The 13,663-nt window shown below is 44.6% G+C and overlaps 1 protein-coding gene across 1 annotated transcript; it reads right to left on the bottom strand.

The window, feature by feature from the left end:
- Window positions 1–1,311: 1,311 nt before the first annotated feature.
- On the bottom strand, window positions 1,312–12,198 carry commd2 (COMM domain containing 2). The gene is made up of 5 exons (XM_059993205.1): window positions 12,041–12,198; window positions 9,995–10,072; window positions 7,871–7,953; window positions 6,443–6,616; window positions 1,312–4,593 (listed from the first exon to the last, which is right to left on the bottom strand). Exons 1-5 carry the CDS (start codon window positions 12,105–12,107, stop codon window positions 4,396–4,398), a joined length of 600 nt encoding a protein of 199 aa, XP_059849188.1. The 5' UTR covers window positions 12,108–12,198; the 3' UTR covers window positions 1,312–4,395.
- Between the last annotated feature and the right edge of the window lie 1,465 nt (window positions 12,199–13,663).

The raw sequence follows: 13,663 nt of genomic DNA, 5'->3' as shown, positions 1-13,663 counted from the left end.
TGTGTTCCTTTGTATCTACTGTGAATGTTTGCAAGAAAATGTACCTCAAGTGAATAGTGACATACTGGATAAGGCACTACCTGACTGGCAGACCACACTTTGTGAGCTGTGTATCAGACATGGCTATAAACAACACTGGGGCCCCACAGGGGACCGTATTGCCTCTCTGTTTACCTCATTTACCTTGAACTATAGATTCAAGACTGAGTCATACCATATGCAGAAATCCTCTGATGCCTCAGCAATAGTTGAGAGTATAAAGGGAGGATGGGAGGATTAGTTCAGGGCCCTGGTGGAGGAATTTGTCAAATGGTTCAAGCTGAATCATCTGCAACTCAACATCTCCAAGACAAAGGAGATGATGATGGACTTTAGGAAGACTAAACCTGCACTGCTCCCTGTTACTATTTAGGACGTGGTTGTGGTGAGGACCTACAAGTATCTGGGGGTGCACCTGGATGATGGACTTGAGTGGAGTACCAACACAGAGACTGTGTACAAGGAGGACCAGAGTAGCCTCTACTTCCTGAGGAGACGTAGGTCCTATGGAGTATGCAGGCTTCTCCTTCACGTGTTCCACCAGCCTGTTGTCACCAATACAATCTACTATGCAGCAGTGTGCTGGGGCAACAGCATCAGTACGGATAACGCAAACAGGCTCAATAAACTGATTGGAAGGGCTGGCTGTATTATAGGAGTCAAATCGGACCCTGCAGAAAATCCTGGCAATTCTGGACAATGTTTCTCAACCTCTGCATGTCACCTTGGCTGAACAGAGGAGCACTTTTATTAATAGGCTAAGACAACTACACTGCTCCAACGAGCACTATATGAGGTCATTCTTACCGTCGGCCATTAGTTACTTCAAAGAGTCAATCTATAGCTGGGGAAGTGATGACCCCGTCCTGTTAGTGTTTGAGGTAACTTATTTCTTACCCGTTGTTCTCTTCTAATATTTGTACATTTGCATATCTGTGCATTTGCAATACTACTGTGACATTGAATTTTTCTTTGGGATCAATTAAGTATCTATCTATACAGTATACTTATTTCAATAACAAATTTACTTTGAACTTTGAGATAGAGAATGTTCTAGATTCTCTACCCAAGAAGTGCTCAGTCACAGGTGTGTGCAAGCAGTGAATGGTTTTTAGGATATTAAGGATAAGGGATTGGTAGAGGAAGTGGAACTACAATTAAAAGTTAGTCATCGTCTTCTTGGAGAGGGAGGGGGAGAGGGCCAAAACAAGCCAATGGTCTTCTCTTGTTGCTACTTGATGTTCAAATAAAGACAATAACCACACTAAAAAGTCAAACAAAATTTGCATTTTATTATCCATCCTCAGAAGCAGAACTCCAAATCAGCTGATAACTGCTATACTCAGGTCACTTTTAATACTTTAAACCTGCAAATATTAAAGTCATTTTGCCAAAAAGGTGAAGGATTAAATTTAGCTCAATCATACTTAATCCTGCAAAAAAAAAGTAATCTCTACACGTCAACCTTGATCCTCTGCTGGTGTCTCCATACTAACACAAATATCTTACGAACTGTCTTCAAAAATTGTCTTCAGGAAGGAGGGATTAACATATCGAGTGAAGTCAAATCTCGACCAAAACTGAAGGAATACTTAACAGAATGAACATAGAAATTGAAATAGTGTAAACCTGCAGCCAAGGCTTGTCGGCATTCAAATGGGTTTCTCAAGTTGCAAAAAGGGGTTTGCTACAAATGAATTTATAATTCCTGCACAGCATTTATATGAACTTACAATTTCCTTCCTCAAATGGCTTCCATAATTCTTGTCTAGTCTGAGCAATCAGGGAAAATAAATACTGAAAGCTTTGCTAACCCTTCTCCTGGTGAACTGATGTTATTTTAGCTCAAGGTTTGAAGAACTTTAAGCAGCATACACCCCCTCCCCCTTTCCATGCATGGTCCAGTATATTGAAACAAAATTCTGTATAATCATGTCTAACACAAATATCTTACGAATTGTCTTCAAAACTATACTTAAAATTGAGTTAATTCTAGCAGTTTCCAAACAAGGATTCCCAAGACCCATTTTCAGATACACTGTGAAACCAAGGCAGATTTCACAAGAAATGCAACAGCAATTAATTTCGAAGTACAGTACATTATGGTACAAGGTGGAGGCACATTTTGTATTAAGTTCAGTTTAATGACTAAATGGTAGTCATCACAATGGTGCATTTGCTAAAACAATTCAAATTAAACAACACAAAAATATTTTAGACAGCAGAATAATACACTCAGAATCAACAAGAAACAAGATTTCTTACTGAATAACATACTGGCACAAACAACCGTTTGGCAGTACTGATACTCCAGGTGTAAATATTGACTTCTTTGATAACAGTTCATCAAATCTGGTTCCAATTATTTTGAACTAAACCTTAGTGATTATATTTTTTAAAAAATAATCACAGTTACATCAAATCACAGTACAAAACCAGCTTTAAAGTTGAATAAATGAAATAATTGGAGCAATAGGGAAAAAAAATTATATAATGTCAAAAGAAAACACAGCTGAACAAATGTACATGTTACAAAGTGAAATTTGCCAGTAACTCACTGTTGTTGATTTTGCTGGTTAGAATCAACGTTAAGTTCTCAAAAGGGAAAGTACAAATGACTGAACAGTTTCATTAGTGTAACTGTTAAAGATTTAGACAAACACGACTCTCAGCATCTTTCATATTTTTTACTTTAATGCTTTACAGCTGCTGTTCAGCAATTTGAAAGCAACCATTTTAAATGGATAATGGTAATGGATTCATGGTATAATGAATGAAGCAAAGAACAATATTCACCATTCACCTAAAGGCCATTCTATACAAAAGGGCTTAATTTGCAAGCCAAGTTTAATCCCAAGAAAAACAAAACACATGCCTAACAGAAGTGCAATGCTTTGCTGCCCCTTTATGTTTCTACATAGAGGCTTTCATCTTTCCAATTATCATTACAACAAAATGTTCACTTTAATATTGACGTCTCCAAGAGTAATGTGAAGATTACATGAGGCACACTGTATCCTTTCTACTCGTGTGACTGACCACAACTAGCAGGGACTTAGCCAAGGCTCGACACCCGTTCCCAGCTCCCCGAGCTAACTAAACGCTCATGAAGGAGATGCCAGGGAGGCAGAAGTGACTGCGCAAAGTAGAAGGGGAGAAAAGGCAGATTTTCACACTACGATGATGAAATCACAAAGATCAGCTTCAACAGGCAGCTGGCATTCTACCTAGAAGCAAAGTATTTCTTATCTACACTACATTGAAAATTAAAATTTCAGAATCGTTACTAACACAGTCTGTAAACATGGCGGCTGATTTCCAAAGCATTAAGTCTTTTGTGAATAAAGATTCCTACCCCAAGTTAAACTTCAAATCCATATTAGACCCCCTTCAGATTAGATATAACTGTTATGAACAAACCTTTAACATGACTTTGATCTAATGGTTACGTACAATGATTGTCAGAAAAGAACACAACTGTAAGTTAAATATTAAATGCCCTGACAATGAGTTTCAAAATTCTCAAAAATACAAAGTGATAGTTGTTCTAAATGGTTGGACAATATAAAATTCATTGATTTATATTTGGCATTGTTTTCTTCTCTATCCTCTAATACCAAAGTAATATGCCTTAATGACTGTAAACCAACATGCTTTAAGTGCCAACCAGAGTTCTACTTTTTCCACTGTTTAAACCAGCAAAAGGTCTCAGACATCAAGCTCCCTTTCTGCACTCAGCAAGGGATTTTAAGAGCCTTTTTTTTTGTGCTGTGTCCTATCAAACGGGCAGATAAAGCCCAAATTCACTGCTTTCAAGAACATTGCAGCCTTCAAATTGAGAAGGGACTGTCAGTCTACCATCAACTCAAGATCAACCTGCAAAGATAAACAGTACGTATTATCCAAGAATCAATGGTGTCACTGCCTTCTTCTTATCCCCCATCAAACATCGATTTCTCTTCCCCCTCCCCAGGGTATAGTACTGGTTAATTTTAGCTATTTTTTTTCTGTTGGTTACCTCACTCCTCTTTGCATATCGTTCTTCTGCCACTGATTTTACACCCCCCCCCCCCCCCCCACAAAGGCAACATTTATCTGGCTAAAAAAGGAACATTAGTGTGTGAACATTAGATCTTATAGCAATCAATATAAAGCACTTTATGGAGAGCATTGGGACAACTCCAGCTAATAATACTCTTAATGTTGGATAGCCTCCTGTGCTGAAACGCTTCGATAAACCACTGTCACTCGACAAAGTGCATCCAATTACAAAGATCCAGTAGACAAAGTAGCATGTTTCCCCGATCTTGCTCTGACGTCTCCATCTGGCAGCAGGACTGTCAGTCGGTGAACGCCTCACTTTATATTGCGCACGATCCTCCGGCAGTGGTTCGTCTTCATTTCGCCCAGGGCCTGCTCCAGCTTGCGAATTAGATGCAGTAAGGTAGCAGGGTCAGTCTGAAACACGCTGGCATTCTGACGGCCATTCTGCTCCAGGTGCAGCTTCAGAGTCAGGAGAGGTTTGATCTGATGCCTCAAGGCACGACTGGCTAACTGAGGGAAGAAATAGGTGGACGTTTGAAACCATCCCAATATCATAGGGCAGCAAAAAAAAAACAGAAGAAAACTGTCTTATTTGTGGTTTTGTCATTTAATACTTCAGTAACAGTGTCCTGGGAGGGGTAGCATCTCTGGTGAAGGGGCTCATTGTGTCCATTCTGGGGCAGCTCACTCACCTCTGGTCCCCACCAGACTCTCAGCTCTCATCTGTGGCTCCAAGTCGCTGCCTGCATGGCACAGCAGCCACACCTTTGCCAGGCAGGCTAAACCAGCTGAGGGTAGCTGGCAGCCTCATAACCCGGTGAGTTAGGGATGTGCCTGTCCCAGAATGCACAGTCAGCTCCAGCAGACTGGGCGGATGAGATCTAGCAGCCAGGAAGGTGGTACCGCAACACTCCGTGGAGAGCAAAGGATGTGTAAGGTACAGAAGGCATCATGGTTATCCACTGCAACCAAGACAGACCCCAGTCCAACACCACTGGACTTGGACTTCTAAGGTCAAGGGAGCGGAACTGCCACAGCGCAATGGCATTTCCACTTTAAAAACTCTCCTACACAAATTCTATCATTGTCGGACATCATTGGCAGTCACCACTTTAATAACAGTGGAATTAGAGCCACAAAAATATACACAATAATTCCTGCCAAGTGTCTATAGACATTATACACGAGAACTCTACAAAAATGGTGGATGTTGCTTCAATTGTAACACTTAGATGTTTGGATAGACAGACAGACAAGAGTGGTATAGAGGGCTATGGTCCAAGTGGATGGGACCAGGTAAAAGACCAGGTCAGCAACCACCAGGTGGGCTGAAGGGCCTGTTTTTGTGCGGTAGTGTGCTCTATGACTAACACAGTTCATCTATTCTCCAAAATCTAGGAAAGGATATGCTGACATTGGGGAGAGTTCCAAGGAAGTTCACAAAAATTATTCCAGGATTGAAAGGCTTGTCTTATGAGGAGCATTTGATGGCTCTGGGCCTCTACTCACTGGTATTGAGAAGAATGAGGGGTTGAAACTTCATTGAAACCTAGCGAATGTTGAAAGGCCCTGACAGAATGGGCGTGGAGAGGATGTTTTCTATGGAGGGAGAGTCTAAGACCAGAGGACACAGCCTGAGAATAGAGGAGTGTCCTTTTAAAATAGAGATGAGGAGGAATTTAGCCAGAGACTGGTGAATCTGTAGATTTTTTTTGCCACAGGCAGCTGTGGAAGCCAAGTGATATGCATATTTAAGGCAGAGGTTGACAGATTCTTGATTGGCAGGGGTGGGAGGAGAGAAGAGATACAAGGAAAAGGCAGGAGATTGGGATTGAGAGGGAAAATGGATCAGCTATGATGAAATAGTGGAAGATACTTGATGGGCCGAGTGGCCTAATTCTACTCCTATATTTTATGGTCTAAACACACTTCAAAAACTGGCATAAAGTAAAAAAAATTAATGCAGAATGTGAGAATGAATAAAGTCCAAATGGCAAAGTGCATTTTAAAAGGAAAGAACCGAGTGGAATATTACAGTGACACAAGAGACTCTGCAGATGCTGGAAAGCAACACACAAAATGCTGAAGGAACTCAGCAAGTCAGGCAGAATCTGTGGAGGGAAATAAACAGTTGATGCTTCAGGCCAGAACCCTTCACCAGAAGGGATAGAAAGGGGCAGAAACCAGGATAAGAAGATGGGGAAACAGGGTAATAGTATTAACAGTAATTCACTTCAACAAAACAACAGACTTACCGATTATTGCAAAATGGTGACACAAATCAAAACATGCAAGGGAGAGGAAAAGAAAAGTATACTGGCATAAGCAAGATTGGGATTTGCTGCAGACATAGTTTTACCTGCACATCGAGTCTCCACTCTAAGTTGTGGTAATGAGGGAGATCAGGAGCCAGTTCACCCAAAATCTGCCGAATCTCTCTCCTATTGTCCAGGTACAGCTGAAGCAGCAACTTATTGAGATCTTCCGAAAACCCCAAGACAAGCACAGAGTCTTGGAAATCCACTTCAGAAATCTGATCACAAATTGTATTTATTACACGTTGCATTCAAATTTAACACCGCTCAAAGATGAAATAATTTCTCCTTCCCAGATTAAGACAGTGATTAAGCAGACAGCAGAAACATTGCAAAGGAAAATATCACAGGATTAATACCCATTCTGGGTTGGCAGAGGTCAGGGAAACGACAGCAATAGGATATTCCTATCCAAATCTTTCCTACCTTTCTCCATTGCTTTCTGTAAGTCCTTTAAAACCTACTTCTATTATTAACCTCTCCTAGTAACTGCTTAAGTGGCCTAAAATCAGCATCTTTTGTAATACACTAGAGAAACAAATTTGGACATTTGCCATCTTAAAGTTGGAGATATTGTATCCACTGATGAAAAGCCACAGCCAGTTTGCACAGAGCAAACCGCCAACAAGGACAATGTGATAATCACCAACTTTCAAAAGCTGTTATTAATTGGGGATTAGATACGGGAAAGGACTCTAAGATAACTCACTTAAAATAATGTAGTTTTTATTAAAATAAAATCTCATTGGAAGTCTGCACTCAATGGTACAGAATTAAAGGGCAAAACAGCAGCCCACACTTTGGATTCATTCTTCTGAAGCAGAATTTGAAACTTTCACCCTCAGTAGGCAAGTAAAACTAGTTAGGGTCATAGAACACTACAGCACAGAAACAGGCTCTTTGGCCCATCTGTCTCATGCTGTCCTGGTCTTCGGCCTAGTCCCATCTAACCACACCCAGACCACAGCTCTCCATTCCCCTTTCATCCACGTAGCATTCAAAACTTTTCTTAAACATTACAATTGATCCCGTATCTACCACTTCTGCTGGAAGCTCACTCCACTCTCACACCACCCTCTGAGTGACCAAACAGGCAAATGAATCATAAATGAAAACAGAGGCAAATTAACCAAGAGATTGAAAAGTGGACAGAAAATGGAAGTGTACAGGAAAAGTACAGGTGGCAGGGTGGAGATATGTCTCTACCACAGGAGGTGGAGACTCTTTCCCTCCACTGGACTGCAGGTCACCCTTGAGTAAGGTGACACCAGCTTTGCCCCCCCCCCCCCCCCATTCAGGGTCACATGAAGTCATGGGAGCAGATGTCACCCATCTTGTAAAGACACTGCCCAGAAGACAATGGCAAACCACTTCTGTAGAAAAATTTGCCAAGATCAAAGGCCACGAGCCTACGTCATACAACACAGTACATAATGGATAAACACACTAGGACACCAAATTAATTTCTTTACCATCATTTTGGAGCTTTCTGTCATCAAGTACATCAGTCCCTCAACTCCACGTTGCACGGTTTCAGTACTCACATTCAGCTTCCCTACAGGAGGAATAAAAAGCAGAACAGCAGCTACAAAAGTGCTTCAGAGGGGTTAGTGAGAGCCACCGCAGTATCACACCAGGAGGACAAACGAGGATGAGAAATAGTTTCCCACTCAGTGCCACGGTAGCGTATCGGTTAATGTGACGCTATCGCATCTCAGGGCATTCGCTGTTCTGTAAGGAGTTTCTGTAGGTCCTTCTTGTGGAATGCCTGGGTGTTTCCCAGGTGCTCTGGTTCCCTCCCACAGTCCAAAGACATACCGGGTAGGTTAACTGGTCATTGTAAATTGTCCTGTGATTTGGATTCAGCAACTTCGATTGGAAGTGGAGATGGGAACAGAGTTAGGATTCAATATCCTACACAATTCAAGTTCATTGTCATTCAACCATATATAGTACTGTGTAAAAGTCTTAGACACATATATATAGCTAGGGTGCCTGAGACTTGCAGGGACCTGTATTTGTCAGCATGGGGTAGAGAGCAAATCTACTGGGAGTGACGTATGTTTGGAATGGTGAGAGTAGGGAGGTGTGGGACAAGTTGCACAGAAGGAGTGCTGGGGCAAAGTTTGGCTCAGGATCAGACAGACCCAGCCATGAGTTACCAGGCAAGGTCATTTGATTCCAAACAATTGGTTTATTGATCATTACAGAATGTCTTTCCCGCTCCCTCCCCTCTCCCTTCCCGTTTTTGCAACCATGATATCTCTGGGGCCAATGTATAAAACACTATACAGTCGGCCCTCCTTATCCACGAGTTCCGCATGCGCAAATTCAACCAACCACAAATCGAAAAAAACCCAGAAGTGCTCTTCCAGCACTCTTTGTTCAAGCATGTACAGACTTTTTTCCTTGTCATTATTCCCTAAACAATGCAGTATAACAACTATTTACATTGTATTAGGCATTATAAGTAGAGATGATTTAAAGTATACGGGAGGATGTGTGTAGGTTACCATGGATCGGGATCGAAAAAAATCATAAGTTCTCTTACTAAGTAAGTCAGAACAGCTACATCCAGTATTATTTAGCATCGGTTAGTCAAACGTTTGTCTTAGAAAATAATACATATTTTACCTTTCTATGCATATAAAACACTTAAGAAATGCACGAATTTCAATAATTAAACCATTGCATTGCTTAGTAATAATTATAGCTTTCATCAGGGCAGGACCTTTCACACTTTTTCCTTTAAAAATGTTCCAATTATTGACCGACTGTAGCCTAACGCTTTTCCAATGACCAATGGCGTTTCACCTCTTTCCGATCGCTTTATTATTTCCACTTTATTTTCAATCGTGATCGTGATTATTTTCGTGAACAGAAACACTGCGGTTTCAGAGCTCCGCCGGGTCCTAAAGACCACCGCTTTGAGACAGGTTAAATAAGGTCAGGGGTTCCGCTGGGTCCTAAAGTCCACTGCACTGAAACAAGTTAAATAAGGGACTTGAGCATCCGCGTTTTTTGGTATCCGCGAAGGGTCCCGGAACCAATCCCTCGCTGATAAGGAGTGCCGACATTAATCAATCAATATAGTCACAATCCAACACAATATTAGCGCAGATCCCTGAGTGACACGGCTTGAAAATTGACAGGTTGACAAAGCCACGAGATCTGTACTTATATAAGACAGTATAACTGAAAAGGAAGCTATGCAAAGGACATCTTAATTTTTCTACATTTGGATCAGTTAGAAGGAAATGGATTGGCTTCCTGGTTTCTTAGCTGAAGACTCACCTGTTCAACCAACTATGCAAAACCACATGACTATAATACAATCTTGTAGTTAATATCATGGTGGCTTCAGAGTAACAGCAATCTGCAAAATGCTGCTTTTTAAAAAAAACTGGCTCTTTCAATGGAGGATCTACGATGTTACGGTTCTACTGTAAAAGTGCAGCAATTGATAGTAGCAGCTTCCAACATTTGACGTACAGGGCAATGGGAAGGTGTGCTCACTTCCCTGATTCTAGGCAGAAAAATTGCAAGGATAGGAAACGCCCGAGTGAAAGCTCATCCTTCCGTCAAACGGGACATACTTGCCGCTCCTTCAAACGTTTTGGGATTTGAGCCTTTCTTCAAAAATTCCACAGCAATCCGACAGAATTCTCCTACAACTAAACAAAATCGCTGGATCAATAATTTATTACAATATTGAAAACAAAGCAAAAATACCATTTTCCTTGGTTTATATTTTACTCTTTCCCATTTTTCTTTCTTATCATCGGACTGGTTTATATATGGGAATAAAACAGTGCATCTGGTGTTCCAAATGCAGGTGGATTATTGTCACGTGCACTGGAAGGTTGTTTGTATGTCACGTCATTCTCTACACATGAATGTCAAGGAAGACGAAGTACAAAAGGAAACAAAAATAATTGAAAGCTACAAGTACAAGAGATTCTGCAGATGCTGAAATCTAGAGCAACATACACAAAATACTGGAGGAACTCAACAGGTCAGGCAGCATCTAAGAAAAAGAATGATTTCAGGAATAGCTTCTTTCCCTCTGCCATCAGATTTCTAAATGGATATTGAACCCATAAACAGTCCCTCACTACTGACTGAGTGAGTATCCCATGCTCAGATACCACTCTAGCATCCCATGCTCGGATACCAGCCTAGCAACTATCCCATGCTCAGATACCAGCCTAACAACTAGGCTGTTAGTTGTTAACAGCCCCCCCCCCCCACCCCCTTGATTCTAAGAAATAAAGAGTCAACAATTCAGGACAAGACCCTTATCAGGAAGGGAGGGGGAGAGAAGCCAGAATAAGATGGGTGGAGGGGAAGGAGTACAAACGAGAAAATGACAGGTGAAGCCGGGCGGGTGGTGTTGGGGGGGTGAGGGGGAAGGACGGGAGGGGCGTGGGGGACGAGGAAGGGGGTACGAGGACGGGAGGGGCATAGGGGACATGGGAGTACGAGGACGGGAGGGGCATAGGGGACGAGGAAGGGGGTACAAGGAGGAGGTACGAGGAGGAGGGGAGGGGTGACGAGGAGGAGGGGAGGGGGGATGAGGAAGGGGGTACGAGGAGGAGGGGAGGGGGGACGAGGAGGACAGGAGGGGGGACGAGGAGGAGGGGAGGGGGGACGAGGAGGAGGGGAGGGGGACGAGGAGGAGGGGAGGGGGACGAGGAGGAGGGGAGGGGGGACGAGGAGGAGGGGAGGGGGGACGAGGAGGAGGGGAGGGGGGACGAGGAGGAGAGGAGGAGGGACGAGGAGGACGGGAGGGGGACGAGGAGGAGGGGAGGGGGACGAGGAGGAGGGGAGGGGGACGAGGAGGAGGGGAGGGGGACGAGGAGGAGGGGAGTGGGACGAGGAGGACGGGAGGGGGGACGAGGAGGACGGGAGGGGGGACGAGGAGGAGGGGAGGGGGACGAGGAGGAGGGACGAGGAGGACGGGAGGGGGACGAGGAGGAGGGGAGTGGGACGAGGAGGACGGGAGGGGGGACGAGGAGGAGGGGAGGGGGACGAGGAGGAGAGGAGGAGGGACGAGGAGGACGGGAGGGGGACGAGGAGGAGGGGAGGGGGACGAGGAGGAGGGGAGGGGGACGAGGAGGAGGGGAGGGGGACGAGGAGGAGGGGAGGGGGACGAGGAGGAGGGGAGTGGGACGAGGAGGACGGGAGGGGGGACGAGGAGGACGGGAGGGGGGACGAGGAGGACGGGAGGGGGGACGAGGAGGAGGGGAGGGGGACGAGGAGGAGGGACGAGGAGGACGGGAGGGGGACGAGGAGGAGGGGAGTGGGACGAGGAGGACGGGAGGGGGGACGAGGAGGAGGGGAGGGGGACGAGGAGGAGGGGAGGGGGACGAGGAGGAGGGGAGGGGGACGAGGAGGAGGGACGAGGAGGAGGGGAGGGGGACGAGGAGGAGGGGAGTGGGACGAGGAGGACGGGAGGGGGGACGAGGAGGACGGGAGGGGGACGAGGAGGACGGGTCGGGTGGGGATGATAGCGGAGGGATGAGATGGGGAGTGGAGGAGGGACGTGCGGCCTGAGCAGAACCTCCTCCGCCTATACGGACCCTGCCCCGCACTGTCGCCCACCCACTAACGCTGGGAGTGTGGGAACAAGCGCCACTAACCCACAGCGTCCACACGCGTTAAGAATCCCAGATGCTCCTTGTGCTCGTCGGACAAAACCAGCAACATTTTCCCTCGGACGGGAGCGTCAGCAGAGGGGCTGGCGTGCAGACACAACACTTCCGCCCCGCTCCGCCGTCATCGGCCCCTGTGTGAAACACAGAGCGCCAACAAAGGTTCCGCTTACTGTTCTGAAGTTTCTCAAACACTAAAGCCGGGCGCCATCCAATGGTGAAACTCGGCCAGTGAAGAGACCCCAGTTAAAGTCTTCGAAAGGCAAGCACTTGAAGTGGTGCGCATTCTTTTCTCTTGAAAACAACGATTTTTAAAATACACCCTTGACGTTAACTTTGCACCTAGCTTTTTATTAACTTTTCATTATGATTTTTTTGTTTATTCAAGTTCGAGCCAGCATTTAATTGCCCATCGCCAACCGCTCTCGAGTTAAATAGATGAAATAAGTTGGTGAACAAATTGCTTTGTTATTGTCACATTTAACGGGGTAGAGTGAATAACTTGTCTTGCATATCATTCGTACAGATCGATGCATTGCTTTGAGGTAGTACAAGAGAAAACATTAGCAAAGTGAAGAATAAACTGTTAGAGTTACAAAGAAAGTACAGGTAGACCATAAAATGCAAGGTCCTAGCAAGGTAGATTGTGTGGTCAAGAGTCCATAAGACATAGGAGCAGAATTAGGCCATTCAGCCCATTAAGTCTGCTCTGCCATTCCATCATGGCTAATCCCAGATCCCACTCAATCCCATACACCTGCCTTCGATGCCTTGACCAATCAGGAAACAATCAACTTCCTCCTTAAGTATACCCACGGATTTGGCCTCCAATGCAGTCTGTGTCAGATCATTCCACAGTTTCACTACTCTTTGGCTAAATAAGTTCCTCCTTACCTCTGTTTTAAAAGCTCATTCAAACCAAACATGGATATAGCTGAATGAGACAGCATTCTTCTGGGCCAAGGTGGGAAAACATACATGCACATACAAAATAATGAGAGAGAAAAAAAGAACTTAGTTATGCAAGAAAACACATTTTTAGTCCAAGACTCTGAGCGACAAATTCTACTGATCCAACACTAGAGGGCAGCATTAGATAGAAGAGGCTACACCCAACTGAGCATGGACGCCACGCTACACCGCCTCCAGCGTCTCCTCCTCACCTGGACTGCAGCTACAGGCAAGCCCACGGCTTGAGATCTAGTCCTCACTACAACCGAGGCGACACTGCTGCCTCGCCTCCTGTCTCCCCACCAAACAAGAGAAACAGGCCCGCAGCAGTCAGTGTCCAACAGGGTTTTATGATCGTAAAAGAAACATCCAAGTCAGTCACTCACAGTCTCTCTGCAATCCACCTTTGCACACCAACTCCAGTGCCTTTGAGTAGGTTTGGAACTCATTACATGTACTGAATGACTGCTGAGAGATAAGACAATCAAAGGCAGACTTTCAATGATAATGTTGTTCCTAGTTTAGTATGTTGTTGGGTTGGTATATTGTTAGTGCAGCTCAGAAAGGCAATAGGAAAAGCTGCTGGCTCTCAGCACCAGTGGTTGCGTCCTGAGGTCAGCTGTTGTTATATGTGGAGTTTTCAGGTCCTCCGTATTACAG

This window comes from Hypanus sabinus, chromosome 2 (assembly GCF_030144855.1).
Source record: "Hypanus sabinus isolate sHypSab1 chromosome 2, sHypSab1.hap1, whole genome shotgun sequence".
In the NCBI taxonomy this organism is placed as follows: Eukaryota; Metazoa; Chordata; class Chondrichthyes; order Myliobatiformes; family Dasyatidae; genus Hypanus; species Hypanus sabinus.
The sequence above is the reverse complement of the archived record's forward strand: the minus strand, read 5'-3'. Positions and strand labels throughout refer to the sequence as shown.

Coding starts and splice junctions, on each gene's coding strand:
- commd2 (XM_059993205.1), bottom strand. CDS start 12,107: ATGTTGCTGGTTTTGTCCGACGAGCACAAGGAGCATCTGGGATTCTTA. Junction 10,073..12,040: donor AACGCGTGTGGACGCTGTGG/GTTAGTGGCGCT, acceptor GATTTTGTTTAG/TTGTAGGAGAATTCTGTCGG. Junction 6,617..7,870: donor CAGAAAGCTCCAAAATGATG/GTAAAGAAATTA, acceptor ATTTGTGATCAG/ATTTCTGAAGTGGATTTCCA.